Genomic DNA, 27997 nt, shown 5'->3' with positions numbered 1-27997 from the left:
TCCTCCTCACTCTCTCCCTCTCAGCCTCCAGCTCCTCTCTCCCTCCCCACCTCCTCCTCTCCTGCCTCTTCTGTTTCTCTGTCTCTCTCCTCCCTTCCTCCCTCCTGCCCCTCCCTCTCTTCTCTCTCTTGCAGTTATTTAATTTTTCTGTCGTTGTTTGGGGGTGGGGGTGGGGGCTCTCACAGCAGAGAACCCTCCTCTTCGGGCTGGTGTGGATGGAGTGGGGGTGTCCAAGGGGCAGGATGGAGGGGTCACTGGGGGGCTGATCCCCAGCTCCCAGATGCGCTGGGGCCCTGGGGGCGGGGGTGGCCCGGACACCTGGGGCCCAAGAGCTGGCAGTTTCCATCCTCCGCAGAAGAGGGAAGGGGGGGCGCTTAAGGTGGAGCTGGGAGAGTCCTCGAGGTCTCTGCGCCCAGAGCTGCTGGCCCCAGAGGATCAGGGGTTCCCCCAGCTCACGGGGACCCAGGTTGGAGCCTGCATCACTGCCTGCAGCCCCCCGCCCAGTGCATCACTCAGGCCTCCACCAGGGGCTCCCTTAACTCGGCTAGGGGATCCCCTGGGAGACTTGAGTGCGGTGTGGGCGGCTGACCAGGAGAGGGAGGCAGAGACTTGGAGAGGGAGAGAGAGCGAGGCAGGAGGTGGAGCCGAGAAGGCAGAGAAGAGCGAGCAGAGGTGAGGTCAGGGGACTGTGAAGGCTGGGGAAGGCGAGCCTGAGATCAGGACAGAAAGGCTGGATGGAGGGAGATGCAGGGTAGAGAAGAGAGGGCAGGGTGGGGCGGCTGCGGGTTTGGGTGGGAGTAGATGGCGGCAGGAGAGACAGACCGACTTCCATGCCTTGAATGAAAGAAATCCAGAAACTGATACACACATAGAGGAGGCAGGGATAGAGGACACCGCCCCCCCTCACCCGCCCCGCAAATGACTGGGGAAAAAAATACAAAATGAGACAGGTACAGATGGAGGCAGAGAAAGATATACAGAGAGACAGAGACAGACAAACTTAGAGATGGAAGCAGAGAGACCCAGAGAGAGAGAGTGTGCGCGTGGGCCTCAAACAGCAGGTTCGAGACAGAAGAGAAAGACTGGCTGCCAGGCAGGAGGTGTGCAGGGGGAGACAGAAAACCAGATCTGCAGACAGACATGGAGACACACGCCGAGAGGAAGCAGCAGAGAGAGGCGAGCACAGAGAAAGAGGCAGACACCCATGCACATCTGTAAAGAGGGCCCCTCATGTAGAGGAAGAGGTATGTATCAACAGAGACAGAGACCCAGGTCGGGGGAGAAAGACCCAGAAACAGATCAACCGACATGAAGGATGAGACTAAAGAGGGCTGAGAAAGACAGAGGCATTCAGAGACAGAGAATTGGAAATGGACATGCAAGGACTGTGATGCAGAGAGACAGAGACGCCTGGGAGAGCCGGAAGTGGAGAGAGACACCGAGACAATACAAGAAAGGAAGGTATACTAATGATCTGTTGTCACATAACAAATTACCCTGAAACTCCGTGGCCTAGAGTGACACGTGTTTATTGTCCCACAGCTTCTGAGGGGTGGGAACTGTGGAGCAGTTCAGCTGGGTGAATCTGGCTCTCATAACAACAGAGAGCTCAGACTCTCATGAAGGGCCAGTGGGCTATTGGCCAGGGCTGCAGTCATCTGGACTCTTGATTGGGGCTGGACGATTACCTTCAAGCTCACCTACACGGCCCTTGACAAGAGGCCTCAGCTGCTCAGTGTTAGGGTTCACAAAGGGCTCGTGTGGGTGAAAGTCACTCAGTCGTGTCCGACTCTTTGGGACCCCATGGACTATACAGTCCATGGAATTCTCTAGGCCAGAATACTGGAGTGGGTAGCTGTTCCCTTCTCCAGGGGATCTTCTCAACCCAGGGATCAAACCCAAGTTTCCTGTATTGCAGGCGGATTCTTTACCCACAAGTGAAGCTTATATATATATACACACACACATATATATGTGTATACACACACACACACACACACACACACACACACACATATATAGCGTATAGTTAAAATATGGCCCTTTGTGGTGACATGACAAACAAGAGATGAAGTCACAGTGGCAATATGTTAATTATACACTCTGAGCCCCTTGTGAACCCTAACGCTCACCACGTGAGCCTCTCCATAGGACTGCTTGGGTCACAACAGGGCTACTGGCTCCCCCTCGGAGCAAATGACTGGAGAGACAGCAGTGTCTTATGTAACCTATGTCCAAAGTCACACACCAGTACTTTTATTTGGGTATTGGCCACGCTGCTTAGCCTGCAGGATCCCAGTTCCCTGACCAGGTACTGGACCCAGGCCCCAGCAGTGAAAGTGCTGAGTCCTAACCACTGGACTGCCAGGGAATTCCTAGCACCATCACCTCTTTATTCTATTCATTGGAAGTGAAAGTCACTCAGTCGTGTCTGACTCCTTGCGATCCGATGAACTGTACAGTCCATGGAATTCTCCAGGCCAGAATACTGGAGTGGGTAGCTATTCCCTTCTCCAGGGGATCTTCTCGACCGAGGAACTGAACTCAGGTCTCCTGCATTGCAGACGGATTCTTTACTGCCTGAGCTGCTAAGGAAGCCGTGGATGTGTATTCATTGGAGGTGAGCTGCTCAGTCTAGCCCACATTCAAAGGGAAAGGGATTGATGCTTTTTTTTTCCCTAAAATTTTATTTATTTTGGCTGCACTGTTCCTCCAAAGTTCCTCAACAACTTTGTTGAGGACCCAGTGCAGCCAAAATAAATAAAATCTTAGGAAAACAAAAACAAAGAGAAAGAGATTGAGCTCCTCCTCTTGAACAGAGGGATATCAAAGAATGTGGGCTTCTTTCAAAACCATCACAGAGGGACTTCCCTAGCAGTCCAGTGGTTAAGACTGCGCTTCCACTGCAGGAGCTGTGGGTTTGATCCCTGATTGGGGAACTAAGATCCTGCATGCCATATCATGTGGCCCAAAAAATAAAAAATAAAGTAAACTCATCATAAGTGGGGAGAGGAAGAGAGACAGCAAGGGAGAGAGACAGACTTTCAAGGCTTAGACCCTCAAGGCTTTCAATGACCCTCAAGGCTTAGAGGCTGGTGAGGCACTTATTCAGAAAGGCAGGAATGTGTCGAGAGAGGGAAGACAGAGACAAGATAAAGGAAACCAAAGCAGCAGTAGTAATAATGACATAATAATAATAATAACTACAGTGACAGCAGCTTACAGGTAAAGCATCTGCTACATACCAGGCAAAATTCTGAGCACTTTCTAAGGACTCACTCACGTAATCATCACAGTCTCTTTATGAAAAGGAGAAAGTTATTATTCCATTTGACAGATGAGGAAACCAAGCCTCAAAGGGCATAAGTGACTTGCCCAAAATGACACAGGTAGGAAACAAAGAAGGATGGGGAAATTATGACAAAGACATTTGTGCAGAGAAATGGGGACGTGTCAGGAAGAGACTGGCAGAAGAACCCAGCTCAGATGGAAAAAAATCAATCAGCAAGAAATAGCAGCCACTCTGATTGAGGGTTTCCTAGACATTGGAGCTGGACCATGCATTCTTTAGGTTTTGTTAACCCTCAAAGTTGCCCCTTGAGGTGGGGATTGGTATTAGCCCCATTATACAGATAGAACCCCTGAAGCTCAGAGAGGAAAGTGACTCACCCAAGATGTTGTGGGTTGACTGGTGCCCCTCATCCCCCCCAAAAGAGACACATCCCCCTGGAACCTGTAAATAGGATCTTATTTGACAAAAGGGTCTTTGCAGTTGTAACTAAGATGGTGATCTTGAGATCAGATCATCCCATATTATCTGGGTGAAGCCTAAATCCAATTACATATGTTCTTTTAAAATAAAGACATAGATAAACAACAGGGATCTACTGTATAGGAGAGGGAACTGTATTCTCTCTCTCTCTCTCTCTCTATATATATATATATATATATATATTTTTTTTTTTTTTTTTTTTTCTTGGTTGGGCTGCAAGGCATGTAGGATCCCAGTTCCCAGACTAGGGACTGAACCCCATGTCCTTTGCATTGAAAGTGCAGAGTCCTAACCACTGGACCACCAAGGAAGTCCCTATTCAATATCTTCTAATAAACTATAATGGAAAAGAATCAGGGAAAAGTGTGTATATATATATATATATATATATATATATATATATATACACACACATATAGCCGTTCTTGTTCAGTTGCTGAATCATGTCTGACTCTTTGCCATTCCATGGACTGAAGCACCCCAGGCTTCCCTGTCCTTCACTGTCTCCCAGAGTTTGCTTAAACTCGTGTCCATGCCTTGAGTTGATGATACCATCCAACCATCTCACCCTCTATCACCTCCTTTTCCTGCCCTCAGAATCATTTTGTGCACACTTGAAACTAGCACAATATTGTAAATCAACTATACTTCAATTTCAAAAGAAGAAGGGAAAAAGAAAGGCAGAGGGGGATTTTAGACAGAGGACACAGTATCGTGAGGGCAAAGGCAGTGGGGACGTCCCTGGTGGTCCAGTGGCTAAGACTCTGAACTCGCAATGCATGCATGTAGATCCTACATGCTGCAACTAAGAGTTTGCCTTCGACAACTAAGACCTGGCACAGTCAAATTAATTTATTAATTAAAAAAAGAAAAGAAATGGGTAAGAGAAATTTCTTCTTATATGGGGGTAAGAGGAAGTCTTCCCAGTGTAGGTGACATTTTTCTGACCCTCTTTCTGTCCCTATAAGCCCAGCCCTGGCTCAGAACGCATCTTTTCCCACCAGGATCCTCTCTCCAACCCCTCCCCCCACCCCCAGTCTTCCTCCCCCTCCAGTCTAGCCTCTAGGGATCCCAGAGGAGTCTTCTACATCCAGAGGTGACCTGGCCTCTCCTCAAGTCACAGCCATCCCGTATCTCCCCAGCACCCCTGGACAAATTCCCTGACCCTCCGCCTTTCTAGTCATGACCGATTCCTTCCTCTGTCCTTCAAGACCTACCTCTGATGTCACTTCCTCTGAGAACCCAACTTGCAGTCTGGGTTCAAGGCCTTCTTTGGGCTCACCCAGTGAATGGAGCCACCTCTACAGTTGTCCATATCATGTTTGTTGCTCATACAGGGCTGACCCTGCCCCTCCTCTGCTCATAAATCTCCCACGGCTCTCCAGTGCCGGTGGGGAAAAAACTCAGGCCCTCAGCCTGGTCTTAGAGGCTCCATATGTCCCGGGTCCTGCTTATTCCAGCCTGACCATACTGGGCCCTCTGGCTTCTGGACCTTTGCACCAACTGCGACTTCCTGAAAGTGTGAAAGTGTAGCCGCTCAGTCATGTCTGATCCTTTGCAACCCCATGGACTATAGCCCGCCAGGCTCCTCTGTCCATGGAAAAAGCAAGGAATGCAGGTTTCACTGAGATTTGAACCCAGATCGCTGGATTCAGTGCCCAGAGTGCTAGCCGTTACAACTGTAACTTCTAACTTGGCCTTTCTTTCTACCTCCTCTGCTGGGCAAACTGGTCCTCAGCTAACACGCATTTTAGGAGTCTGCTCTTGCAGGAAGCCAACAACGATGCTGTGGAAGGCAGGGGCCTCTTCTGAGTTCTGGAAGCCACCTGTGCTGCCCTCATTATAGCAACAAGACAGACTGGGCTCAGCGCCCAGAGGCGGGAGGGAATGGCCAGGCCGGAGGTGGGGCCCAGATGTGGATTTCATGCCTATTAGTCTTGGGCGCTGGGAACAAAGTTTGGGTCATAAGGAGCATATGGGGCTCACCCTGTTCCTCACTTTCATCTCCTACCTCCCCGGCCTCTGGGTGGGAGGCAGCAGGGACAGGACTCTCTGAGCCTGGGTGGTTCCCAGAGCCCTTCCTGCCCGAGCTCTCAACTCCCACTCCCTAGGGGAGTCCAGCAAAAATCCTCCTGACCTGTGATCTCACCTTCTGGGTTCACCTCTCCTGGGGAATGTCTGGCCACCAGGTGTTTAAATCATGAAAACAAACTCCAAAAGCTGTTACTCTGTGCAGACACTATTTTAAGCTCATTATATACACATCTTTTAAAAATTAAGTATTTGTTTATTTGGCTGCGCCAGGTCTTAGTTGCAGCACTTGAGCTCTTCAATCTTTGTTGTGGCATGAGTGATCTTTAGTTGTGGCATGTGGGATCTAGTTCCCTAACCGGGGGTCAAACCCAGGCCCCCTGGATTGGGAACGTGGAGACTTAGCCACTGGACCACCAGGAAAGTCCCTAAATGTTCATGCATGCTCAGTTGCTTCATTGGTGTCTGATTCTTTGTGACCCCATGGACTGTAGCCTGTAGGGCTCCTCTGTCCACAGGATTCTCCAGGCAAGAATACTGGAGTGGGTTGCCATTTCCTCCTCCAGAGGATCTTCCCAACCCAGGGATTGAACCCATATCTCCTGTGTCTTCTGTATCACAGGCAAGATTCTTAGCCACTGAACCACTGGGGTAACCCTACAGACACGTTAATTCATTTAATCCTCATAATATGCCCTGTGGGTTATTTCCTATTACCATCATCATCACCACTCCCATTTTACAGATGGGAAAACTTAGGGGACAGAGAGGGATTTGAACCCAGGCAGTCTGACTCCAGAGCCTATGTATTTCATGAAAATCACCTTTAGAGCAATGTCATCCAATAGAAGTTTCTGTGATAGTGGACATGTTCTTTATCTGCGCTATCTGATATGTTAGCCACCAACTACCAGTGTGGCAGTGGCTACTGATTGGGTAGCTCAGAGAACTAAGTCTGAACACTGGCTACTTGCTGTGTGATGGTTGTTAAGATTCCCAGCCTCTCTCATTCTGTTTCTTTTAAGGATTCCAGACAAACCAAACACATGTGGGTTTCAATCCTTTCCCCCGTTTCAAAGTGGAGTCTCCCTGAGAGCCTCAATTTCTTCAGAAAAGGATGGAAAGGGCAAGATGAGGCATCCAGCAATGTCTGAAAGAGAGACCTCTTCTTAGAAAACCCCTTGACATACTAAGTTGCTCAGTCATATCTGACTCTTTGCAACCCTACGGACTGCAGACTGCCAGGCTCCTCTGTCCATGTGATTCTCCAAGCAAGAACTGGAGTTGGTGGCCATGCCTCCTCCAGGGAATCTTCCCAAACCAGGAACTGAATACTCATCTCTAATGTCTCCTGCATTGGTAGGTGGGTTCTTTAGCACTAATGCCACCTGGGTAGCCCTATAAAACCCCTTAAAGATTCCTAACTCCTGCTTCAGATATGCCCACAGCCAGGGCCCTGTTGGAGGCCAGAGGCACGCCTCCCCATATACAGGATTTTATTGGTAGCTTGGGGGTCTAACCGTCACCCACTGCAGGCTATTTTCTGCCTTTTTCAGCCTCCTTAGGAGCATACCCAGAACACTGGGGGCAGAGCCTGTTCTCACTGCCTAGCACCCAGTGATATCATGGTGCAGCCAGACTCCCCATTGGTCAGGCCTGCTTTTTCTCTCAGGGAAAGAATAGGTTTCTCTCTAGGCCCCAATGAACCGTAAGTCATATCTCTTTGTCTGAGATTCCCTCACAGTACTCACTGTCTCTCCTACAAAGGTCACTCAAATTTGAAATTTTGCTTTTCATCGTGGGTTCAGAGGCCAAGTTGACATGAAAAATCATAAGCCCGATGACCTTCCATTCCATAGTACTTACTACCTCCTGCCTTTTTTAACCTCACCCCTCTGGCCTGTTGGGTCTTCCCTGGTAGCTCAGACCGGTAAAGAATCTGTTTGCAATGCAGGAGACCCAGGTTTGATCCCTGGGTGGGAAAGATCCCCCGGAGAAGGGACGGGCAACCCACTCCAGTATTCTTGCCCGAAGAATCTCATGGACAGAGGAGCCTGGCAGGCTACAATACATGGGATCGCAAAGAGTCAGCATGAGTGAGCAACAAACACTCTGGTCTGTAGGTACCCAAATGCTGGGTGGAATCCAATTTTGTTTAGCACCAAGTGAAGTCAGACTTCTCTGTGGCTCCCAATTGGCTGTTCCCTCAGGAAAGGGTTTAGGCTGGGCCTCAAGACCGGGCGGACCCAACAGAACCCTCTTCAGATAGTCACTCAAAGTTCTATTATTTTCTAAGACCATCCTGGGGCCATTAGTAATCAAGTGTTTCTTAACTTGGAACTTTCTAGAAATCCGACACTGCTGTGCTTTCCTCAGGTGTGTTTCCTGCCTTTTTTAGTCACCCTCCCTTCCATTGGCTTTAGCCAATGGTTAAGCAACACAACTCTCACTGGCCTCTGTAGCCATGTTTGGTTTCACAACTTCCTCATGGCCTTCTTCATTTGCCCCTCCTAGACTCTCCCAGTGCAGATCAGCGGTCTGGAGCCGAGATTCCCCAAGAGTTGAGACTTTATTGAGGGGACTTGCTGCATAAGACAAAGGTCAAGAGTCCGAGCCAGAGACCAAGAGTTCTACCGCCTTTTTAGTTAAGGCCTTCCTGACTCCTGGATGCTGGCGCATGCCAGTGACGTCAGGCGTTCCCCGGCGTCTGATTGGCTCGCTGACGGACGCCTCAGCGTCGAGGTAAAAGGCAGCTGCCGTGGAGGTTGCTTCTAGTTCCTTCCATGGCATTCGAGGCCGCGGGGCTTTGGCTCTAGAGCCTGGGTTCGGGGCTCGGGGTCGAAGGCTGCAAGCCGCGGCACCCCCCGGCGTGCTCTTCCTGCTGCAGCCGCCGCAGCGGCCGGGCCCAGCGCGGCCTCCAGGGCAGTGCGAGGCCGTGGCGGTCGAGGACGAGGCGTGTAGGATCTGGGCTGCCAGCCGTGCTGCCCAGCAGCAGATAGTGGTTGGCGGGCCGCAGGCGCAAACATCCGCACGTCAGATCGGCGCGGGGCACCCAGGCGGCCTGGCTGCCACGGCGCACGGGCCGCGCTCGCTGCTTGTACACGGCCAGCACGCGTATGGCCAGCCGCTGCCATGCCGTGTCCGCGGCCTCGGATGCCAGCACCTGCGCGTGGAGCACTGCGGGAAGGGGAGAGGTCAGGCCTGGACCGGGGGAGCCTGAAGGCCCAGTGAGGTCAGTCTTGGTGGGGAGGGGCCTGGGACGCAAGGGTGGACTTCCAGAATCGCATCAGGAAGAACAGAGACCTTGAAGCTTTGAGGGTGAGAGGCCCTGTGCTATGAGGAGTGAGGTCTTTTTGAGGACACGGGTCAAAACAAGGAGGGCGGGGTGTTTGGAGTTTGAGGTTGGGTCCCAGGATTGTGATTGTGAAGGGGAGGGGTGGGTGGGTGGTCCCTCTGGAGTGGCGGTCAGGCTGGGCAAGGAACCCAGGTGCCCACCAGGAAATATTCAAGCACCACCAGGGATGCTTTTGAGATCATATTAGAAAGCGCAGGTATAGGAATGACTTAAAAGTTAGAGATCTCCCGGGACCCTGCAGTGGGTGGGGCTGGAACAAGGCAGAAAAGGCCGGTCCAAGTCTCTAATGCCAGAGAATCAGAAAGTATTAGGAGCACACGGAGCCCCTGGAAAACAGAGATATTGCCCTAGGCGGGATCTGCATCTAGGATTAAAGCCCAGGGTCAAGGTCTTACTAGTGGTGATTCAGAGAAGTGTCCCCTCTAAGAAGGTGAGATGAGATCTGTTGGGAGCAGCGCTCTGGTGGGCAAGCTGGGTCTATGGGCTATAAGATCCCTGTGGGAGGTGGGGGGAGAAGCCTCCACATTTGGAGTTCAAGGATACTAGTGGCCAGATGGTGAGCCTCAGGGAGGGGAGGTCTGGGATCCTGTACCATTGGGGCAGTAACTGGGGCAGGGCTGAACTCAGGTATCCAAGAGAGCTGAGCTCATAGGCCCTGGACTCAGGGGGCTGGTGTAGACTGGTGGATTAGGAAACTATGGGGGAGTCTGTGGGAATGGGGCTACAGCCCTGAAGGAGGGCAGAGGACCTGAGACAGACAAGACAGCGCAAGGGTCCCCTCCATTCAACCAGTTTGCCTTTCTCCTTCCATCCTCAGGAAGCCATCTCCCCAACTCAGGGATGTCAGGCTGAAGGAGACTGTGAAACTCTGCAAGGCCACAAACGTGGGGTGAGAGGAGACCTAGGAAGGTAGGGAGTATCCCTCCCCACTCCCCCTTCCGCCCATTGTCTCCTGTCCCGTTAGGTTCTAGATCAGGAAAGGCCCTTTGAGTTCAACACCCCTTCCCATTTAAGATGAGGAAACTGAAGGCCAGAGGAGAAAGTGACGTGGAGGCAGATCAGAGCCCCTGTGCGCCCACTGGCCCTTGTTCTCCCCAGCACTCACCGTAGTCCTGCTGGCAGTACCTCCGAAGGCTCATGTGTATCCTGGTGTCCGAGGTATTGCAATAGTTTTGACACTGAGGGTCTGGGGAGGGTCGGGCTCCTGAGGCCTGGACTACAGCATTCTGCCCGTGCCCATCCCCCACAGTCCGTCTTGATGGACAGCTGGGGTGCTTGAACCCTTGGGACTGTGCTTAGTGGACCACCCCTGGATCCCCGCCTGGTGGCCCAATCACCCCGTCCCCAATCCTTCTTGCTACCAGGGATTTGTAGGCCAGCCTGTCTTACCCAAGCTGTAAGCTTGAGGGGTTGTGGCAAGGGTGGTTGTCACCTCTGGGATTCCTGTGATAAGAGTAAAGGAGAGGTAGGGCCTCTGAGCACCTCCCACCAGCACCCTGCTGCCCCCAAAGAAACCAGGCATCCAAGCCACGTAAGTCTGTTCCCTTGAGGCCCAAGAGTGGAAGCACACTTTGCCTTTCTCCCCCAGGACCTGGAGTTCTGGTCCCTTGCCACTTTCTGGACTCAGGAGTCCTAGTCTTAAGACCTCTCTCAGACCCAGGAATCCAGGCTCTTAGCCTGTTCCTCTGCAGGTTGAGAGACTGGACTTCAGGCTCCGCCTCCCCAAGGCCACAGAGTCCCGCTTCCAGTCTCTAGCTTCCGTCTCCCAGGGACCCGGTCCTCACCCCTCTTGCCCCCTGGAGGTCTGGCTGTCTCCTTCCCCGCCCCACTTGGCACTCGGGGCCCCGCCCCTCAGGACTCACGCTGGCAGGGCATCCTGGGGGAGCGGCTCTGCTGGTAGCCAGGACCACAGCGGTTGCAGGTCAGGCCAGTGACCCCTAGCTTGCAGGAGCACTGCCCACTGGTCTGGTTGCAGGTACCGCCTGTCGCCCCAATAGGATGGCACTGGCAGGCTGCGTGAGGAGAGGAGCTGGGGAGGTGGGGTGCGGGCTCCCAGCCTCTTCCTCCCCAAGACTGGGGAAGCTGGAATTCCCTGCCCCCTCCGCCCTCAGACCCAGGAGTTCGGGCTCCAGCTCCTCCTCCCGCGGACCCTGGTCTCCTGGTACCCAGCCCCCTCCGCCCTCAGACCCCATAGATCCGGCCCCCAGCCCTTCCTCACTCAGACCTGCCTGTCACCTTTTCCTCTAGGTGGGGCTTCAGGCTGCACTCACCCCTGCAGGCCTTGCGGCTGTTGATGGGCTGGCTGGGGTCCCTCCAGAACCCTGGCTGGCAGTAGTGGCAGTGCCGCCCAGCTGTGTGGTGGCGGCACCGCTCACAAACGCCCCCACTCCGGCCACCCGACAGCCTGAACAGCTCCGAGTTGAACCTGCAGCGTCGCGCGTGCTGGTTGCAGGAGCAGGCTGGGAACAGGATGCATCGAGGGCACCTCAGTCCCCATTCTGTCCCCCTTTTCCCAGCTTTCCCCCCACCACCCTCAGGAGAGAGACTGCCTGGGGTTCCCCGGGTGAGTGTGGGCCCCCGAAGCCCTTCATTCTCATCTTTAAAACAGGCCGTGCTCTAGACTGGGGCTGGGTGAGCCCGAGGGGACTGATGAACACGCAGGGTGTAAAGAGTGGCAACTCTGGGCATGGGCTACAGAGTCAGACCGCCGTGTGGAAGTGTCTCACTCTTTCTGTGGGCAAGTGACATCTCCTTTCTGCAGCTCAGACTCCTTTGCTATAAGATGACATTTATAGTATCTACTTCCTCACAGGAGGACCACCTACCATGTACATTTTGCTGGGGAGCATCGGTCAGATTTCAAAGGCAGTGACTCTCAAATCTTAACCACTTATTCGAATTACCCGGAAAGCGTTTAAAAAGAGCAACACGGGACCTCCGTGCTAGGTCCTGGATCAGGCTGCGTTCTAAGGACGTTATGTATATTCATGTTTTGAATTTCCGCTGCAGCCTGTGGAGGAAGGACTGTTGTTTTCCTCACTGTACAGGTGAGGAAATGGAGGCACAGAGAGGTTTAGTCACTAGTTGGGGGGTCACACAGCCAGGAAGCCGACGAGCTGGGCTTTGAACCCAAGCAGCCTGGCAGGCTCCTGAGGCCATGCCCCCATCCGCTGCCCTAGAGCATCTAGTGTGGCAACACACTCGGGACAAGCCAGGAGCCTTGGGCTTATTCTCCTGAGCTCACGTTCCAGCCCTGCCACCTGCTGACTGCGTGTCCTTGCGCACAGAACTTCCCAGCTGTAGCCTCAGTCTCCTCATCTGTATAATGGGCCTGATGCAATCCCTGCCTGGCATATAGTAGGTGCCGGATAAAAATGTGTCTAATGAGTAGAAGCTTCCCCCACCATGGTTGATTTGATGAGTCCAAAAACATCCAGCTGCCCTGTTTTTCTGCAACCTCTCACTAAATACCACCTGAGCACCTGTGCCAAGCCAGGCCCTGGGCGGGGGCTCAGAGCATCCTCCACATCACCATCACCGTTATCAGGTGTCACTGAGAGGCTGGAGCCCCCCGGCGGGCATGGAGGCAGCAGAGGTGGTGGGGGAGAGTTGGGGGAGCCACTGAGGGGTACTGCCGGAGGACAGTGTGGAGAGAAGCAAGGGGCAGGCAGCTCTGGGGCGGGAGAGCCTCCTGACCTCATGGGCCTGGAGCTGGGTCAGGGCAGGTCTGGGCGGGCCCAGGACTCACGCAGGCAAGGGTGAGGGTGCCGGGGCGTGGCAGGCCGCCAGGGCCAGTCGCGGTGGGATGGCCGGCAGCTCTCACAGCCTGGGCCGGTGGTGTGGTGGCGGCAGCGGCAGCGGGGCGGCCGGTCACGGGCAGCGCAGCGGGCAGCGTGGCCGTGGCACTGGCAGCGGCCTCTCACGCCCGCAGCTGCCAGCCCCCCTCGGCCCCCGAGCTCCAGGCGGAGGTGACTGGCCACCACGCTGGCCTTAGGGCCCGCTGGGACCCTGAAGGTCACCCTCTCTGGCCCTCCCAGTGCCCCCGGCCAGGCGGGCCTGCGCCACAGTGACCTCCAGGGCCCTCCGGTGGCCCAGGCGGCAGACAGGACCAGGGCTGGGGGTCCTGGGGTGCAGAAGCGCAGGCTGACGGACGACAGGAGGAAAGGGCCCCCCAGGCCCAGGGTCAGACTGCCATTGCAGGGGGCCAGCGGGCCAAGGTCCACGCCCAGGGAGGGGCCACAGGCCTGGGGACAGGAGGCAGCCATGCCAGCCAGCTGGGTCACGGGTGGGAGGCAGAAGCGGGGGCGGCCCCCAGGGTGGTAACACGGGTCCGGGTCCGCGCTGGCCTGGCTCAGGAGGAGCCAGAGGGCAAAGGTCACGGGCATGCTTCCAGCAGAGGCAAGTACCTGCAGAGGAGAGGAGTGGCCGAGCTGGGGCCTCGGGCTGCCCCCCGAGGTCAGCCTCCACCCCGCTCTCCAGGCTCCCTGAGGAACCCCGGCATTCCACCCCTGGCCCTGCCCCAGACCTCTCCCGGCTGCTTCTGAGCGAGGAAAATAGTTCCATCTGGGGAGAATTACTGTTTACATAAGCCAAAGGGGAAAGAACGCAAGCAAAATCGAGAATTTTGCCTGAACTAATCCGTAGCTTAACACCCCGGCGCTATCAGTCAGAGGGGCAGGGGACCCTGGGGAGAGGGCGGGGAGGGGGACAGATGGGGGAACCTCGAGCAAGGACCAGGGGGAGAAGGGGGGAGCAAGGCGGGGCAGGCAGAGTTACGGACAGATGAAGACTCAGTGACAAAGCAACAGAGACAGGGACAGATAGGGGCACAGACAGCACAGACAGACAGATGGAGGGAGAGGGGGCGAGGCAAGCGTAGGGCAGGGGCCAGGCAAGGAGAGGAACCAGGAGGGGCGAGGAGGATGCAAGGGGAGACCACGAGGCCCAGAAAGATGGCGGTCGGGAAACCGGAGTCCACAGGGTGTGGGAAGTGGGTCCCTGGGAGCCTGGGGGCCGGGACAGACAGACAGATGGGCACGGGACCTTCAAGACACCTGCAGAGTCGGAGGAGAGCTGGCAGTGCAGCAGACCTGACCTGGGGCGAGAGCAGGGGTGCTGGGCCGGGGGGATCAGAAGCAGGAGGCAGGTCCTCGGGGATCAGGGATCAGAGGGGAGGCCCCTTTCCCACATGGGGCCCTAACCTCGTTCTCCACACCCAGGGCACGGAGGGGGATTATCACCAGATAACCAGGCCTCCCTGCCACCCACCCCGAGCCTCCACCCACCCTTAACCCTTTCTCACCCAGACGCAGAACCCAGAGGACTGTGCTAAGGGCCCCGGTGGGGATGCCTGGGGGCTGGAAGCCTGGGCTGGGAGGCTGGTGTGGAATGCCGGTGGGGCTGAGAAGGTCAAGCCCTGGTGTCCCGCTTGGGATGGGAGGGCCCCTTGTGCTGCATTTCTGAGGACTTCCTGATAATCTCAGCCCACCCGACTCCCACTGCCATCCTAGGCCTCAGGGTCCAGGAATCAGAGCCGCCACATTCCCGCTGGCTGTAAAGTCCCCAGAGCAGAAGAGGGAACAGATGTTGGGGGTGGCGAGTGCCCAGGGAGCAGAGAGGCCGGACAGGGCAGGGCTAGAGGCCAGGGCGTCCGCGGTGCCGGAAGTCCGGGCCTGGGAGGGCATGACTGAGGAAGGACTTGGTGCTGGAATGCTCCCCTCTTCCCGTCCAGGGCTGGCAGCCCCCAGTGGGGAGCTCCCTCAGGTCTGGGGGCCTTGAACCCCTTCTGGGACCCACTGTCCAGGCCCCTGGGTCAGTCTGGACCTGGACGTGGGCCCCGCTGGGAGTCTGTGAGGCACCAGTGGGTGCGGTGGGCTCACATCCCCCCCAGCCTGATATCACTGCCCCCAGTGTCCCCAGTACAGACGTCCTGCGCGCAGACCGCCTCCCCCGCCCCAGATGACTGCCATGGTCTCCACCCCTCCCAAGGAGGAGTCTGGCGCCATCTTGAGCTCTGGCGCGGGGCATTTGCCCTGGTCCCCTGGAACCTGCCTTGTTAAGGCTCTCCCCCATCTCCCACCTCTCCTTTGTCTCTCCTCTCCTCTCTCTCCTGGGTGGTTCACGGGGCACCACCACTTTCTGGCCTTAGTACGCCAGGGAAACAGGTTGAGTCCCCCAGTGTTCCTGGGGGATTGAGAAGCCAGCCCCTGCCACTGGGGAGCCCAGATGTCCGGCCCCCGGCCCCTGCCCCTTGTGGGAACTGTAGCCCACCCTGACCACCCCCATTTAAGGAGCAGAGACTAGCTGTGTTCCCACCAGATCCAGAATCAGGCCCCTCGCCTGGGCAGTGTGGGGGTCCCTCTGGACCCAGGCTCCTCTTCCCTGGTTTCTTTGGCACCCACCCGACCCTTCACCCTGCCATCGTCCAAACCTGTGCCCTGGAAGAGGTTGTCCTCTTGCAGCTAGCTGCTCACATGTCCTTCTCTCCCGCAGGAGCTTGGCGGCCAGCGTGGGCTCCAGGGAGTGAGTGCGGAGTGGCTGTTCTCAGGCCCCGGGCTAGTGGGGGTTCTGGGCGGGAGCTCAGAGCAGAGCCTAAGAATCCAACACCACCCCCGCCCCCCCACCCCGCCCCAGTCCCCTCTCCAAGGCAGCCACGCTCTCCCCACAGGGACCCCTGGCAGCCACGCCACCCGGGACGGTGTGGGACATGAGCGCCATCACCCCGCAGCGGCCCGCAGCTGGACATCTCCGAGCAGCCTGGCCCAGGAAGCTCAAGACAGGTAGGAGGGGACAGCAGCCAGATGGCCTTCCCGGATCTGGGGTTCGCGCTCCACTCACACCCAGCCTCTGCCCCACGGCTCCTAAAGGCGGGCAGGCTGGGGCTTAGCCCCGCTACGTGGTGGTGGCTGCGATCAGGAAGGGGCAGACCTGCGGGGGGTGGGGATTGGTGTCAGGGCCGCTCACACCGAGGTGGGACCCCACGCCAGCCCCTCCTGCCCTCTGGAACCTTTTGCCAGCTGTGGGTTAACTGAGCATGAAGGTCAGGCGCTTTCAAGCCCTAGAAGTCAGTGCCCTTTGAAGGGTCACACCAGCCACCTGGAAACCCAAAGACTTGGGCCGCTTTCTGAGTTGGTGGGGTGGGCGTGGAGGAGAAATCAATGCCTGGGACCTTGGTGGTTCTAGCGGCTGGAGGGAGAAATCGGGGACCCCCAGGGGTTCATAGCTCAAAGCAGCCTTCCCCATGACCAGCTCACTATGAGGCCTCAAGACTTCAGGGGTGAAATTTTCACAGAAATGTTGCCCTCAACTCTATTACATACCTGAATGGTTTTGACTAGAAAGACAACATTTTTCATCACTTCCCGCTGAGAAAGGCAGGGGCCTCGGGACGATGGGGCACATATTTGCTACCGTGGCCCCGAGTGCACTGACTGTGGCCCAGCGTGGGCCCGTGGGGTTTGGGGACCCCCTGTTCTGGCGGGAGGGCGCAGCTGAGGCAGCTGTGCTTCTGGTTCTGGGTGACCAGCACGGCAGCGGAGGCAGGATGGGGACATAGGATTTGAATGTAAGCCGTGAGGAGGGGTTAGCTGCCAGAAAAAGAAGCCCTCAGATCAGGGGGCACCTGTGGGACCTGGGGCGGGTGGCGTGAGGGACAGGCTAACTCCTGCAGATTAGGAGTTTCCCAAGCTAATGTTTCCTGGAGGAGAGCTTGCTTTCTCACTTTTGTTTTTAATAACCTGAGCTTCCTGAGGTGATGATCATCTCTAAAGGAGCCAATTATAGATCCGCCTGCCAATGCAGGAGACGCAAGTTCCATCCCTGGGTTGGGAAGATCCCCTGGAGAAGGAAATGGCAACCCACTCCAGTATTCTTGCCTGGGAAATCCCATGGACAGAGGAGCCTGGCGGGCTACAGTCCATGCGGTCACAGAGAGTCAGACACGACTTAGCAACTCAGCAACAACTGCACTGAGAGTGTGCATCTGAGTGTCCCTTTCTCAGGGCAGAGTAGAAAAGCTCAAGACAGTAATCAGGATCCCAGATTCCTGAACCACACTGGTTTCAAATCCAGGCTTCACTTCTTTCCTAGCTGTGTGACCCAAAGCAAATTTCTTAACCTCTCTGTGCGGTAGTTTCCTTTTCTGTTAAATCGGCATAAAAATGTACCTTCCTCATGGGAGATCATGAGGACCAAATGAATGAAGATAAGCCTACAGTCTAATATCTGAAACTGTGTGGACCAGACATGCTGCAGAAACTGTTTTGACACCACCATGGGGTGTGCAGGTTATATATTATACACCCCTCAGTGGGGTCTGGGCAGCATCCCATCAGTTCAGTTCAGTCGCTCAGTCGTGCCTGACTCTGCCACCCCATGAACCACAGCACGCCAGGCCTCCCTGTCCATCACCAACTCCCAGAATCCACCCAAACTCATGTCCATTGAGTTGGTGATGCCATCCAACCATCTCATCCTCTGTCGTCCCCTTCTCCTCCTGCCCTCAATCCTAGCATCAGGGTCTTTTCCAATGAGTCAGTTCTTCACATCTGGTGACCAAAGTATTGGAGTTTCAGCTTCAGCATCAAGTCCTTCCAATGAACACCCAGGACTGATCTCCTTTAGGATGGACTGGTTGGATTTCCTAGCAGTTCAACGGACTTTCAAGAGTCTTCTTCAACACCACAGTTCAAAAGCATCAATTCTTTGGCACTCAGCTTTATTCTTTATAGTCCAACTCTCACATCCATACATGACGATTAGAAAAACCATAGCCTTGAGTAGATGGAGCTTGGTTGACAAAGTAATGTCTCTGCTTTTTAATATGCTGTCTAGGTTGGTCATAACTTTTCTTTCAAGGAGTAAGTGTCTTTTAATTTTATGGCTGCAGTCACCATCTGCAGTGATTTTGGAGCCCCAAAAAATAAAGTCTGACACTGTTTCCCCATCTATTTGCCATGAAGTGATGGGACCAGATGCCATGATCTTAGTTTTCTGAATGTTGAGTTTTAAGCCAACTTTTTCACTCTCCTCTTTCACTTTCATCAAGAGGCTCTCTAGTTCTTATTCGTTTTCTGCTATAAGGGTGGTGTCATCTGCATATCTGAGGTTATTGATATTTCTCCCAGCAATCTAGATTCCAGCTTGTGCTTCATCCAGCCCAGCATTTCTTGTGATGTACTCTGCATATAAATTAAATAAGCAGGGTGACAGTAAACAGCCTTGACATACTCCTTTTCCTATTTGGAAGCAGTCTGTTGTTCCATGTCCAGTTCTAACTGTTGCTTCCTGACCTGCATACAAATTTCTCAAGAGGCAGGTCAGGTGGTCTGGTATTCCCATCTCTTTCAGAATTTTCCACAGTTTATTGTGATCCACAGAGTCAAAGGCTTTGGCATAATCAATAAAGCAGAAATAGATGTTTTTCTGGAACTCTCTTGCTTTTTCGATGATTCAGCGGATGTTGGCAATTTGATCTCTGGTTCCTCTGCCTTTTCTAAAGCCAGCTTGAATATCTGGAATTTCAGTTCACGTTTTGTTGAAGCCTGGCTTGGAGAATTTTGAGTATTACTTTAACTGCATGTGGGATGAGTGCCGTCGTATGGTAGTTTGAGCATTCTTTGGCTTTGCCTTTCTTTGGGAGTGAAATGAAAACTGACCTTTTCCAATCCTGAGGCCACTGCTGAGTTTTCAAAATTGCTGGCATATTGAGTGCAGCACTTTCACAGCATCATCTTTCAGGATTTGAAATAGCTCAACTGGAATTCCATCACATCCACTAGCTTTGTTTGTAGTGTTGCTTCCTAAGGCCCACTTGACTTCACATTCCAGGATGTCTGGCTCTAGGTGAGTGATCACACCATCATGCTTATCTGGGTCATGAAGATCTTTTTTGTATAGTTCTGTGTGTTCTTGCCACCTCTTCTTAATATCTTCTGCTTCTGTTAGGTCCGTACCATTTCTGTCCTTTACTGAGTCCATCTTTGCCTGAAATGTTCCCTCGGTATCTCTAATTTTCTTGAAGAGCTCTCTAGTCTTTCCCATTCTATTGTTTTCCTCTATTTCTTTGTACTGATCACTGAGAAAGACTTTTCTATCTCTCCTTGCTATTCTTTGGAACTCTGCATTCAGATGGGTATATCTTTCCTTTTCTCCTTTGCCTTTGGCTTCTCTTCTTTGCTCAGCTATTTGTAAGGCCTCCTCAGACAACCGTTTTGCCTTTTTGCATTTCTTTTTCTTGGGGATGGTCTTGATCCTTGTCCTTTGTACAATGTCACAAACCTCTGTCCATAGTTCATCAGGCACTCTGTGTATCAGATCTAGTCCCTTAAATCTATTTCTCACTTCCACTGTATAATCATTAGGGATTTGATTTAGGTCATACCTGAATGGTCTAGTGGTTTTCCCCACTTTCCTCAATTTCAGTCTGAATTTGGCAATAAGGAGTTCATGATCTGAGCCACAGTCAGCTCCCGGTCTTGTTTTTGCTGACTGTATAGAGCGTCTCCATCTTTGGCTGCAAAGAATATAATCAGTCTGATTTTGGTATTGGCCATCTGGTGATGTCCACATGTAGAGTCTTCTCTTGTGTTGTTTGTTGGAAGAGGGTGTTTGCTATGACCAGTGCATTCTCTTGGCAGTACTCTATTAGCCTTTGCCCTGCTTCTTTCTGTACTCCAAGGCCAAATTTGCCGGTTACTCCAGGTGTTTCTTGACTTCCTACTTTTGCATTCCAGTCCCCTATAATGAAAAGGACATCTTTTTTGGGTGTTAGTTCTAGAAGGTCTTGTAGGTCTTCATAGAACCATTCAACTTCACCATATCAAATGTTATTGTTTTTACAAGCAGAACAATTGGGCATTTACTCCAAAATAAGTCTATGAACAGCCTCACATTGGTTAAAATTTTGTCTCCAGATGAGTTTAACTCAGGTTGGGGTTCACCTCCAATCTTCATAAAAGTGATCGATAAGGAATTGTGGAACGGAATGTAAGCCACGAAACCAGCCCCGGGCTTCATCAGCTTTGATTCATTGTTTCCCGTGGCTTTTCAGCTGTGTAGGCTGATGAGTGACCAGGAGAGGGAGCCCTTGAGACTCAAAGATGTAGCAGCCAGACTGGCTTCCTACCTGATTAGCAGTGTTAGTCACTCAGTCGTGTCCGACTCTTTGTGACCCCATCGATTTTAGCCCACCAGGCTCCTCTGTTCATGGAATTCTCCAGGCAAGAATACTGGAGTCGGTTGCCATTCCGTTCTCCAGGGGATCTTCTCGACCCAGGGATTGAACCTGCGTCTCCTGCATCGCAGGCAGATTCTTTACCATCCGAGTACCTGATTGGCAGAGCCCAGGGCAAAATGAAAAACCGGCTGCTTTGCCCATGTTCATGGAGAATTTCTAGATGGCTGGAGCAGAGCAGGGGCCCTATGCAGCTGCATGGGTCCCACATGGTGGAGGTGACCCTGATTGGGGGCTCCCCCTGTCCTGAACTGGTTTCTCCTCCCTAGTAGTCCTGGCTCCAGTCCCTGCTCAGCTTGCCTGCTGGTTTGGGAGCTGCTTGGGGCTCTGACTGAGCTGGGTGAGCTGACCAGAGGCTCAAGTCCTTCCCCCGCCCCCTCGTATAAGACTCCAGGCAGGGCCTGAGATGGGCAGATTGTGGCACAGATTGGGACAGAGTATAGCTCAGCTGGTAGAGAATCCGCCTGCAATGCAGGAGACCCCGGTTCGATTCCTGGATCGGGAAGATCCCCTGGAGAAGGAATAGGCTACCCACTCTAGTATTCAGTCCTTGAGAATTCCATGGACTGTATAGTTCATGGGGTCGCAAAAAGTCAGACATGACCGAGTGATCACTTCACACTTACCACCAGCCCGAGAGCAGAGGGGCTCAGGGACAGATTTAATTGGCTTTTTAGAAATCAAAGCAGCGAGCAGGGCATTTCCTGTACACCCTGTGGGGGGGGCGGGGAGCATGACGTGTCCTTAGTCTTTGTGTGGTAAGAGCCAGCTGACCTCACTGGGAACCCGCGCTGAATGGGAGACCTTTGAGGAGGGCCTGAGAGTATTCATATTTCCCAAAGGGGTCAAATTAATACAGTGCGGGACCCTGGAATATAGGAGGAAGAGGAGGGGGGAGTGGAGGCGAGGCCCACAGAGCCCTGACATTTATGGGGGCCGGTGGAGGGACAGACGGGGAGCCTGGAGGGGGTTAGATGGAAGCCAGATGAGGAAGGGTGAGGGCCACGCAATCCAGGGCTCCTGGAGGGGGCTTGGGGGTCTCCTGGCCACAGGGAAACCGCACATGGCTGGTCAGGGGAGCAGAGAAGGGAAGGGGGCAGAGAGGGTCAGGACACAAACTGAAGACGCTCTGTGAGAAAGCCGCTTCTTGGAGCCCAGGGGAGGGCGAGGGGAGAGACGGCCTGAAAAAGAAACGACCCCTGAAGAGGGGATCATCCACCCCGTTACACGGATGGGGAAGCTGAGGTCCGTGGAGCCCAGTCAGCGCCATGGAGTTGGGGCAGGAACTGCGAGGGACCCGGGTGAGTTCAGAAGTGTCGGCTTCACTGAGCTAGCATGGCACCCCACTGTGGTAAAAAGACAGGCCGTGGCGAGTGTTGGCAAGGATGTGGAGAAATCAGAGCCCTCATGCGCTGCCGGTGGGAGTGGAAAGTAAGGCAGCTGCTTCGAAAGCAGTCTGCAGCTACTCAAACTGTTAAACACGGAGTTAGTCACCACATGGCCCAGACATTCTACGCTCAGGTAAAACCCCGAGGGAAATGAAAACTGAGGTCCACACAGGGATTTGCTCATGCATGTTCATAGCAGTGTTATTCCTGATAACCCTGAAGGAAATCAACCCAGATGTCTTGGAACTGATAAACTGATAAGTAAAAGGAGACAGAACCATGGAGGGGAACATCAGAAATTAGTGACATGCTGCCACATGGATGAGCCTGGGAAATATGACACGGAGTGAAGGAAGCCAGCGACAAAGGGGCCCTCAATGTGTGATTCATTTACATGCAATGTGCAGAGTAGGTAAATCTACTGAGACAGAAAGTAGATTAGCTGGCAGGAGGCGGAGAGAAGGGGAAGATTGGGGGTGGGGATGGCTAAAGGGTGCAGGGTTTGGCTTGGGGGTGATAAAATTTTTCTAAAAGTAATTGTGATGGTTGCCCAACTCTGCTAATATACTAAAAGCTATTCTACACTTTATATGGGAGAATTGTATGGTATTGGAATATTATCTCAGTAAAGTGCTTACCTACAAAAAAGAAGGGCTCATCAGAGACCTAATACAAAAGCTAAACCAAGGCAGCTTGAGGTGGCCGGGCAGAGAGAATGTTACAGAAGCAGGAGTTGGGAATCAGCAGACCCTTAAGTCCTGGTCCAGAAATGGCACCCTCCCCCCGCAAAAAATCCATTCTTTATGGGTCTTCCCCCGTGGTCCAGAGGTTAGGACTCCGAACTTCCGCTGCAGGGGGCACAGGTTTGATCCCTGGTCAGGGAACTAAGATCCCACAAGCTGTATGGCACAGTCAAAAAAAAGAGAGAGAGAAATGGTGCAACGTCACTTCCGCCATATTTGATTGGCCAAGGCCATCACAGGCCCTGCCCAGAGTCAGGAGAAAGGGCGTCAAGGCTTCTGTAGACAGCTTGAATGTACCACGTCCATTGACAAGCAGGGAGCGCTTACCATGCAGGGGGCCTTCCAGAAACATCCTTCATGCGGGCGCTTGGTTACCCCCGTTTTATGGAGAAGACTGAGCTCCAAGAGTTAGAGAACAGGCTCCAGGCTGCCCACCAGAAGGAGGCTGAGTGTGCACGTGAACCTGGGCTGTCTGGCCTCAGAGTCTGTGCTCTGAACCTCGGCGCTATGCAGCCCTAATAGGTTGTGAGCGCTCAGGTTTACATATAGGAAATACTCCAGAAGTCTTTATTTTCCAAGGCTTACAGAGTGCCTGCTGTGTGCTAAGCACTGTCCTAAAAGTCTCATAGCTGAGGTAGTTCTGTTGGGTTGAACCACAGGAAAGGACTGTGTAGGAAAATATATGGCGGAATGTTGTTCCTTTCAAACGGTTCCACTTCGTCATCCCCTCCACTCTTTTTTTTTTTTTTTAATCTCATCACGTTAGCTCGTGGGTCTTAATTCCCTGACCAGGGATCAAACTCACATCCCCTGCTTTGAAAGGCAGAGTCTTAACCACTGAGCTGCCAGGAAACTCCCAGTTGCCCCTTTTAACAGGCAAGGAAACTGGGATTCAGAGAGGGGGAGTAACATGACTAAAGTCACACAGCTTTATAAAGGCTGGAGCTGAGATTTAAACCCAGGTCAGAGGGGTTCAGGGTCTGTGCTCTGAAACTTCCGTGGAGGAGGCCATTGGACACGCCCGGATGGGCTGAGTGAGCACATGAGCTGCTGGTTTGGGGGGTGACAAAGGAACTCATGCCAGCCCAGCCACCCCTCCTGAATTAAGTCATCTCTCCTCCCCGCAGCCGCCATGAGATTCTGGGCCACCTGCCCTTCCTCGTCCACCCTCTCCTTCCTCTTTGTCATCTTCGCGGTGTCCACTGTTTTCCATTGCCACCGGCGCCTGGCCCTGGTGCCCACCCCTTGGGCCTATGCAGGTCGAGTGGTCTTGTTCCCCAGACACCTGCGTGGGGGCCTGTTCACCATCAATGCCATAGGCCGCCTGGGGAATCAGATGGGAGAGTATGCCACCCTGTACGCCCTGGCCAAGATGAACGGGCGCGCCGCCTTCATCCCGCCCCAGATGCACAGCACGCTGGCCCCCATCTTCCGAATCACACTCCCGGTCCTGCACGACGCCACGGCCAGGAGCATCCCCTGGGAGAACTATTATCTGAGGGACTGGATGGAGGAGCAGTACCGCCACATCCCCGGGGAGTACGTGCGCCTCACCGGCTACCCCTGCTCCTGGACCTTCTACCACCACCTCCGCGCCGAGATCCTCCAGGAGTTCACCCTGCATGCCCACGTGCGTGAGGAGGCCCAGAACTTCCTGCGGGGTCTGCGGGTGAATGGCAGCCGGCCGAGCACCTACGTGGGGGTCCACGTGCGCCGAGGGGACTACGTCCATGTTATGCCCAACGTGTGGAAGGGTGTGCTGGCCGACCGGGGCTACCTGCAGCAGGCCCTGGACTGGTTCCGCGCTCGCCACCGCAGCCCTCTCTTCGTGGTCACCAGCGACGACATGGCCTGGTGCCGGAGGAACATCAACAGCTCCCACCAGGACGTGGTGTTTGCAGGCAACGGCCGGCAGGGCTCACCAGCCAGGGACTTTGCGCTCCTCACACAGTGTAACCATACCATCATCACCGTGGGCACCTTCGGCATCTGGGCCGCCTACCTCACCGGGGGGAACACTGTCTACCTGGCCAACTTCACCCTGCCCGGCTCCCGATTCCGCATGGTCTTTAAGCCCCAGGCGGCCTTCCTGCCCGAGTGGGTGGGCATTGCAGCCAACCTGGGGCAGGCCAGAGGGAGCCACCCCTAGCCCCGCTCGGGTCCCTGCCGCCCCATCGGGCCCAACAGGCTTAGACACCCAAGTCTAAATCCAGGCTGTTCAGCTTCCCAACTGGGTGACCATGGACAAGTGACTTAATCTCTCTGTGCCTTAGTGTTCTACCTGAGAAACGAACCTAACGCAGGCTCCTTCTGAGAACAGGAGTTCGTGTAGTTCCTTGGAAACAGGTGTGAGGGTTGGCCACTCACAGGTTTGTGATTGGCAGGCCTGGACCTTTGGACTGCCTTGCAGTGGACACGTATTTTTGCCCTCTCCTTCTTTATAGCTCCAGGAGCGTGGAGCCCAAATATTTGGTGCTTGCCTCCTTGGAGGGTTTGGCAATGAAACTCTTTCTGCCCTCAGTTGGGGTGTTTGAGGCAGATAAAGAATTCAGGCTTTGGGTTTGATGGGGCCTTGTTTCATGAAAGAATGGGAAAGAAAATAGGATTTGAGAGGGAAGATCTCGGGGAGATAACCTTGGCAAGGAGGGGGAGTCCCGAGAAGTGAGGATGGGGCGTCGGAGGGCCTCTCAGAGATGGCAGGACTCAACCCCAGGCCTGGCCGGCAGCAGCAAAGACGCCCCAAGTCCGTAGGTGATGGAATCAGCAGGTTGGCCACGGAGGGGCGGGGCCATGGACTGTGCCATGGCCACGTCCACCGTGTGGGCAGGCGACTGACACCGTGGCAATGCCCGTGCCCACAGGACCTCATGTGGAACCCTAATGTGGACTTAAGTTGGATTAAGTGATTACAATACTGATTTTCATGTGTTTGGTGTAAAGTATGGAGATAACCAATATTTTTACTCCTTTTTGGATATTAAAAAAATTAACATACCAATATTTATGTTCACTTAAAATTTCCTCTGAACACAGCTGCACTGGCTTCGAAAACATTTCAGTCACATCTCTTTCTTATTTGAAAACCCTCTCCAAGTGTCTTTTTAAATTTTAATTTCCATTTCTTGGCGTCCATGTGAGGCTGAATGCCTTTCTGTTCATATATTGGTAATATTGTATCTCCTGAGAGCCATTTAGAGGCCCTGTTTACTTCCTTAGGGGCTTCCCAGCTGGCGCTAGTGGTAAAGAACCCGCCTGCCAACACCAGCCGAACCTGACTCAGGTTCGATCCCTGGGTTGGGAGGATTCCCTGAGGAAGGCATGGCAACCCACTCCAGTATTCTTGCCTGGAGAGCTCTGGACAGAGGAGTCTGGCAGGCTACAGTCCATGGGGTCGCAAAGAGTCAGACATGACTGACGTGACTTAGCATGCACGCACATTACTTTCTTAAGGCCTTGATGGTGTCGTCCTGATGTGGAGTTAAGGCTACAGGGATGTTACAGCAGGAGGAGGGTCTGAAGGGGAAGGGAGTTGAGGAGGGAGGTTCTGTATTAGCTGGCTGTTGCTGTGTAACGAATTACCCCAAAACTTGTTAGCTTAAAGTCACAGCAATAGTTTGGCATGACTTAGTTTCTGTGGGCTTCCCCGGTGGTTCAGTAGTGAAGAATCCGTGCCAGTGCAGGAGGCCTGGGTCCGATCTCTGGGTCGCACAGTGTTCTCGCCTGGGAAATCCTGTGGTCAGAGGAGCCTGGTGGGCTACAGTCCATGGGCTCACAGAGTCGGACACGACTGAGGGACTAAACAACAATAACAGCAGTTTCTGTGGGTCAGGAATTGAGGAGTGGCTTACTTGAGTGATTGTGTTTGGGATGTCCAGGGAAGTTGCTGTCAGGTAGGGCCACAGTCATCTGAAGGCTTGACTGGGGTCACCTTCCATGGCTGGAAAATTGTTGCTGGCTCTTGGCTCTTGGCCAGATTCCTTTGATGTGGATCTCTGTGGGGTTGCTTGAATGTCCTACAACATGGCAGCTGGATTCCTCCAGAGAGAGAAGCCCAAGCGACCAAGGTAGAAACCTACCACGGAGCCTTACCTCGTCACACTGCGTCACTTCTGTCATGCCCAGTCCCTCACACAGAGCAGCCCAATTTATTGTGGGAGGGAACAACCCGAGGGCGTGATACCTGGAGGTGAGGATTATTTGGGGCCATATTGGAGGTCGCTGTACTAGTTTGCTAGCGCTACCAAACTCTAGCAGAGTTTGCGGTAGCAGAGTACCACAGACGGGGTGCCTTAAAGCACAGACATTCATGATCTCTCAGTTCTAGAGGCTTGAAGACTGAGATTAAGGTGTCGACAGAGCTGGTTTCCTGGTGAGGGGGGTGATCTGCTCCCAGCCCCTCCCCTTGGCTTGCAGACAACCACTCCCCGCATGACTTTACGTCTTCCCTCTGTACACACGTGTGTCCAGAGTTCCTCTTCTTGTAAGGACAGCAGTCATTATGAACTAGGGCCTTCCTAATGACCTCATTTTAATTTAATCACATCTGTAAACATCCTGTCTCCAAATACAATGGCATTCTGAGGTTCTGGGGTAGGACTTCAACACAGGAATTTTTTTTAATTTATTAATTTTTTTTACTTTTGATTGCACTGACTCTCAGTTGCTGTGTGAGGGCTTTCTCTAGTTGCAGCAAGTAGGGGGCTCCTCTCTAGTTGCAGCGGCTTCTCTTGTTGTGGAGCACAGGCTCTGGGCACACAGGTGTCCATAGTTGTGGCACACAGGCTTAGCTGCCCCACAGCAAGTGGAATCTTCTGGGACCAGGGATGGAATCCATCTCCCCTGCATTGGCAGGTGGATTCTTACCCACTGCGCCACCAGGGAAAGTCACAATACAGGGATTTTTGTAGCGACACAGCTCAACCCATACCAGCTCCCAGCCTCCCTTCCCAGCCCTGCCCCCCAGAGTCAGATGGGTTTTACTCACTTTCTCTCTTTACCGCCATTCTCTCAGGGCCAGCCCCTTCTCCTCGGGACAATTCACCTGAGCCAGGATTTTTTCGCCACATTAGCTCTGTGGGAGAGATTCAGGCCAAAAGGATAGAGGAAGCTGAAAGCTGCCTTCTGGCTCTCTGTCAAGTGTGACAGCGTCCAAGCAGAGAGGTGGATGGCAGCCGTAAGTCACATCTCAATAAAGTACTCACCTCTTCCTGTTGCCGGTCCAGATCTCATCTCCAGCGTTCCCCACCCTGCCCTTTGCCCTGGGAGGCTGTCTGATGTCATCTGCTGCGGCCTGAATGCTTGTGGCCACCCCCCACCCCCAATTCATATGCTGAAGCCTGAATCTCCAGTGTGTTGGTATTTGGAGGTGGGCCTTGGGAGGTATTGGAAGAATTACGTTGTAAGAGGGAGGCCCTCATAAATAGGATCGGTGCCCTTGTAAGAGAAGTGAGAGGCATGTCTGTCTCTGCTAACTTT

The 27997-nt window shown here is 53.7% G+C and overlaps 2 protein-coding genes across 5 annotated transcripts; one reads left to right on the top strand and one right to left on the bottom strand.

Moving 5' to 3' along the window:
- Nucleotides 1-120: 120 nt before the first annotated feature.
- LOC110133766 (fucosyltransferase 2 (H blood group)) lies at nucleotides 121-25520 on the top strand. 4 transcript variants are annotated; one of them, XM_070450590.1, is made up of 3 exons: nucleotides 121-1461; nucleotides 15826-15937; nucleotides 23650-25520. In XM_070450590.1, the coding sequence occupies exons 2-3, from the start codon at nucleotides 15865-15867 to the stop codon at nucleotides 24669-24671; spliced, it is 1095 nt and encodes a 364-aa protein (XP_070306691.1). In that variant the 5' UTR covers nucleotides 121-1461; nucleotides 15826-15864; the 3' UTR covers nucleotides 24672-25520. The 4 variants fall into 4 exon arrangements, with proteins under 4 accessions (XP_070306691.1, XP_020743611.2, XP_020743604.2 ...); XM_020887952.2 differs by lacking the exon at nucleotides 121-1461 and adding an exon at nucleotides 9294-10067; XM_020887945.2 differs by lacking the exon at nucleotides 121-1461 and adding an exon at nucleotides 11567-11721.
- On the bottom strand, nucleotides 8359-13561 carry NTN5 (netrin 5). The gene is made up of 6 exons (XM_020887934.2): nucleotides 12907-13561; nucleotides 11429-11617; nucleotides 11021-11170; nucleotides 10548-10601; nucleotides 10264-10344; nucleotides 8359-8980 (listed from the first exon to the last, which is right to left on the bottom strand). The coding sequence occupies exons 1-6, from the start codon at nucleotides 13541-13543 to the stop codon at nucleotides 8616-8618; spliced, it is 1476 nt and encodes a 491-aa protein (XP_020743593.2). The 5' UTR covers nucleotides 13544-13561; the 3' UTR covers nucleotides 8359-8615.
- Nucleotides 25521-27997: the final 2477 nt, after the last annotated feature.

This window comes from Odocoileus virginianus, chromosome 20 (genome assembly GCF_023699985.2).
Source record: "Odocoileus virginianus isolate 20LAN1187 ecotype Illinois chromosome 20, Ovbor_1.2, whole genome shotgun sequence".
Taxonomy (NCBI): Eukaryota; Metazoa; Chordata; class Mammalia; order Artiodactyla; family Cervidae; genus Odocoileus; species Odocoileus virginianus.
This window is presented reverse-complemented; position numbering and strand designations above follow the sequence as displayed.